Source organism: Aplysia californica, unplaced genomic scaffold (genome assembly GCF_000002075.1).
Source record: "Aplysia californica isolate F4 #8 unplaced genomic scaffold, AplCal3.0 scaffold00137, whole genome shotgun sequence".
In the NCBI taxonomy this organism is placed as follows: Eukaryota; Metazoa; Mollusca; class Gastropoda; order Aplysiida; family Aplysiidae; genus Aplysia; species Aplysia californica.
In genome coordinates, this window is record NW_004797407.1 from 582,850 (window position 1) to 587,842 (window position 4,993).

Here is a 4,993-nt window from a genome sequence, read left to right on the forward strand (position 1 = left end):
CCCCTTTCTCTCTTTTCATAGCTCTATCCTATTACTTGTTCATGCATTTCTCCATCCACCCATCGCTGACCTACTTCTAGCTGTCAGGAGATCTGCATTTCAGGTATAATTTTTTAAAAATTTTGTTTTGTTTTTTTGTTGTCTGTCCATCGCTTTATCCATTGAATTTTTACTTGTCTCTAATTCATTCCTCTATCCAAGCCTTCCTTTCATTCATCCATCCATTCATCCATCCATCCATCCATCCATCCATCCATCCATCCACCATCCATCCATCCATCCATCCATCTATCCACCCATCCATCTATCCATCCATCCTTCCATCCGTCCGTCCTCCCATCCATCCATCCACCCATCTCTTCAAGTCTTAGTGTGACCACAGGTGATTTGCTTTCTTCTAAAATGTCAAAGACTCTTCCACTCAGAGAATAATAATAACAGCAATAGTAATAATGATAATAATAATAATAATAATAATAACAGTAATAGTAATAGTACATATCAAAGTGTATCTAGTTTGATTTCACTCTCTTACGTCATTAGACAAAGCTTGTCAACGTTTGATTTCACATATTGATTGTTTAACAAGCCTTAACATTATTGTTGTTAACACTGTTAATTCATTTTATTGTTATTGTGGGTCTGTTTGTGAGTATGCGTATATTATTATTGTCATGTGTGTTTGTGTTTATTGCTGTGTGCGTAAGAGATCTAATGTTTAATGCACTTTGATGTCATCGCGTATATACATATTTGATGTTTAATATCGCTCCCTGGCGTCATAACAGAAACTCGAGGTTTAATGTCACACACTGACGTCATGTCACACAGGTTTAAGGTCTAATGTCACACTCTGACATCATATCTCAGAGGTTCAAGGTTAAATATCACATTCTGATATCATATCACAGAGATCCAAGATCTAATGCCACAATCAGACGTGATATCACAGAGATTCAAGGTTTAATGTCACTCTCAGACGTCATATCACAAAGATTTATGATTTAATGGCACACTCTGACATCATATCTCAGAGGTTCAAGGTTAAATGTCACATTCTGACATCATATCACGGATATCCAAGGTCTAATGTCACACTCTGACGTTATTACACACAGATTCGCCAGGAGAAGGACACTGGATGAATACATGAAGCTTCGCGGAGCCCGGTTCAACTTAAACAGGCACACACGTGACCAGTTTGACCGCTGGGACCTTCTGGATGAGATCATGGCAGAGATCCCTGGCAAAGACAACTACGGTGCTGTGCTCAGAGACTCGACCTTTAACCTTAACACGCTGGACGTGCACACTGGGCAGGTGAGTGTGCTTGTTTTCGCGGTCGCAAGCAACTCACTTCAATCGATCCAGTGTTGTTGTTGTTATGGATCCAGCACTATAATCAGAATTTTGAGAATTTTCAAATTTTAGACCCTCATAAACCTCTTATCAAAGATATACCTTTCAATATCACCAGAATCCATTGCTATATGGTCAAAGCTTACTATGGTCTTGCTTTTCATGATTTCTGAACGGAACAACGTAATAAAAGACTAGTTTTTTTTGTCTCGGGCGTAAATAATACCCAAACGAACTTAAGTGGGTTGCTTGCGAAACCAACGATGTGTTTTAAGCCCCTGTTGACACAATTTAGATCATTTAGGAGACAGGCTTCTGACCCTGCCTGTCAGGGCCAACACGGGCTGAGAAGGATAACGCATCCCAGCAGAAAGACTAAGATGCTCAAAGAAATGTCTCCTCATTCGGGAATCGAACTCGGGTCTCCTGCATGTGATAGCAAAGTGCCTGCCTAATCACTACACCTCAGACGCTGTTAGTGACTATTTTGCCGCAAGTTGTTTGAAATATACTAGACCCATAATACTTTTTTTCAAGAGAGAGGGAAACTAGACTGTTCATTATTGTGGAAGTTCTACCTACATCATATATTATCATTATCTTTCTTTGGTTTTTTTTTTCATCATTTACAATTTGAATTTCGATACAGCATTTCTTATGCACAAGCAAACAACTAAACACATTTTTAAATGCAATTAATTCAAACCTATTTTTTTTGTTGTTGCAAATTTGGGCTCAGTACTTCTGAACAGCTGACCGACCTGTTGTTATGAACATACTTTTCCGGTCTGTAACTGTTTGTTTAATAATTGTATTCGAGATGTTTTTATAATTCTACATTGAAAAGTAAAATTGATATAATTTGGTCTACAACGTTGAGAAATGAATGATACATCAAGGCAGTGACGATAAAAGAAAGATGGAAAGCATCCCAGTAGAGAAATAAGTTGCAAACCATGATCGCTGATATCAGTTTCAGACCTGGCACTCCATTCTGACGATGGAAGGGTTGAGTTAAGTTTCCCCCTTATGGTTAAAAAAAAAAATTGTTTATATATTTTTTTTCGACTTTCGTCTGCCAGAGCTTAAAAGGAGACAAAAGAAACCAATTTAAGATTTTAAAAAATAGTTTAAAATGTTCTTGCTCATTAATAAATTAATTTGCCAATGTGCACATACTTTTGCACAAGCGTTAATCAACTAGCTACTTGAGCTGAACATGGTGTAACGCAAGGCAAGCTCTTGTATCTCGCGTTATATCATTGCCCACTCGTGGGAGAAAGCGGGAGTACACCACTTTGTCGGGGGAAATGTGAAGCCACCACCGGAGAGGGACAAAGAAAGAGAGACCTAACTGTCAGACAGAAAAGAATGTTATCGCAGTAAGATGCAACGCGAAGAGCCCCATCTTGCAGTCTTGCGCCGATGCAATAGGCTCCGCTCCCAATGATTCCTGTCTAGCGTGTGGGTCTGTTTATGACGTCAGTCCTGACGACCTGCAGCACGCACTGTATGAGTGTCCGCGGGGGGAAGCACATCGTGGCCCACTTATGGAGAACAACGCGAGACCAGGCCCGGATGTATACTGGACAAGGCCACTAGAGGGTGCCTCCTACCTGTCTGTCTGCCGCAGAGGCCAGCCGGTAGAAAAAGAAGATGAAGCCGACACCACCTAGCTACATCAGAATTAAAAGTTCTATCTGCTCAGTAGACCTAGTTTTGATAAATTTGATGTTTCACAAGATATAAAGCTTTCTAAAATGCAATTCTGTGAATATCTTAATACCGACTCCGAATAATCTGACAATAGTGATAGAAAAGACAGAACATTTATTTGGTTTCTTGCCTCAAGATCTCAATATCTAATAACGGCCAAACATGTCAGATAGAACTGTTATCAAAGCTGGTACCTTTGACAAGTTCTTTCTCCAGACAGAGCAGAGCGCATGTTGAATCTATACCCGTTGAATCTAAACATGATCAATTTATACTATCGTTAAATCTAAGCATGTTGAATCTATACTATCGTTGAATCTCAAACCCGTTGAATCTAAATATACTGGGATTTAAACATGATGAAGCTATACCTTTTTAATCTAAGCATGTTTAATCTATACTATCGTTGAATCTAAGCATGTTGAATCTTTACTATCGTTGAATCTAAGCATATTGAATCTATACTATCGTTGAATCTAAGCATGTTGAATCTATACTATCGTTGAATCTCAAACCCGTTGAATCTAAATATACTGAATCTGAGCATGTTGTATTTAAACGAGTAAAGTCTTGATAGGTTGAAGCTATAATATAATAATGTGGAAGGTATGACATGTTGAATCGTTACTTTTTTAATCTAAACATGTAAATCTGTACTCGTTGAATCTAAACATGTTTAAACTATGCACTTCGAATTTGAACAGGATGAAGCTATGCTCGATGAATCTATACATTTGATTCTTGACTTGTTGAATCTATACATTGTCATAATTTTGGTGTAGATCTACACAAGTTGAAGATCACCCACGTTAAATCTAAACATGCAAAAATCTAAACAAGTTGTATCAATATAAAAGTCTTAAGCTCTTTTTTTCTGGTTTCTCTCTCTCACTCTTTTTAAAAATTATTGTTTATCTATAGATTTTTTCTTTACATTTTAAAAATATTTTTTTAAAACTAACAGGAGCTGAACGCCGCCAACTACCACCGCTGGTACCTGCTGGCTGAGGACGGGGCTATGGGCAGTAACATCGCACACAGAGGCTTCAACGATAGGAACTTGTTTGTGGCTCAAAACACTCGACCTGTGAGTGTGTTTGTGTGTGTGTGTGTGTGGGAGAGAGAGAGAGAGAGAGAGAGAGAGAGAGAGAGAGAGAGAGAGAGAGAGAGAGAGAGAAAACTATATGTACGTGCAAGAGACTGTGATAGAAAGACAGGGAGTGCAAGAGAGAGATACAGAAATCCTCACGAGACTTCTTGTACATCCGAGAGAAAATGGTAGCTAACCTGTTTAGCGTCATGAGAGAAAATCGTAACCTACTTTGTGTCGAAAACGGCTTAAATCTCCCCAGGAAGTGGCCGGAATCTCCTACCTGTACTGTGCCCCCGGCCAGTCAGAAGAGAACGGTGACTGTACCATGGAGTCTGCCAAGGTCAGCTACGCCTTTCCCCTGGAGATCATCTACCTGACCCCTCTCCACGACTGGAACCCACTGAACATTGCGTACAAGGGCGAGGCCAACACACCGGTACGCCATCTGTTTGTGCGTGTGTTTGTCTGTCTGTCTGTCTAATGTCTGTATATGTGATCTAGCTCTCTTTTATAATATGTCTCAGATATACACACATATAAACTATAATATATATAATATATATTATCTATTTTTTGTTGGTAAAGTGTTTTACGGCATTCGCAATTACATAAGGTCATATGAGCGCACGGGACACACCAAACATTTTCAATTTAAAGTACAATTTGCACACTACGGGACCTCCGAGATTTTTCCTCCTTCTCCGAGAAGGCTAGGTGTAGATCTTTCCTATCATAAGATCAGGGGTGTGGCTGAAAGACGGCAGTAAGAAGGAGCCAAGGTGTAGCAGTAGAACGGCTGCAGAAAGAGTCAGGGGCCTATGGGGG

The 4,993-nt window shown here is 39.5% G+C and overlaps 1 protein-coding gene across 1 annotated transcript in view; it reads left to right on the forward strand.

The window, feature by feature from the left end:
- The window catches only part of LOC106011530, an 11,139-nt gene that overhangs the window by 1,643 nt on the left and 4,503 nt on the right, over positions 1 to 4,993 (forward strand). The window contains exons 2-4 of the mRNA XM_013081568.1: positions 1,119 to 1,320; positions 4,040 to 4,162; positions 4,428 to 4,604. Coding sequence (XP_012937022.1) covers positions 1,119 to 1,320; positions 4,040 to 4,162; positions 4,428 to 4,604 — 502 coding nt within the window. The remainder of the gene's footprint in view (positions 1 to 1,118; positions 1,321 to 4,039; positions 4,163 to 4,427; positions 4,605 to 4,993) is intronic.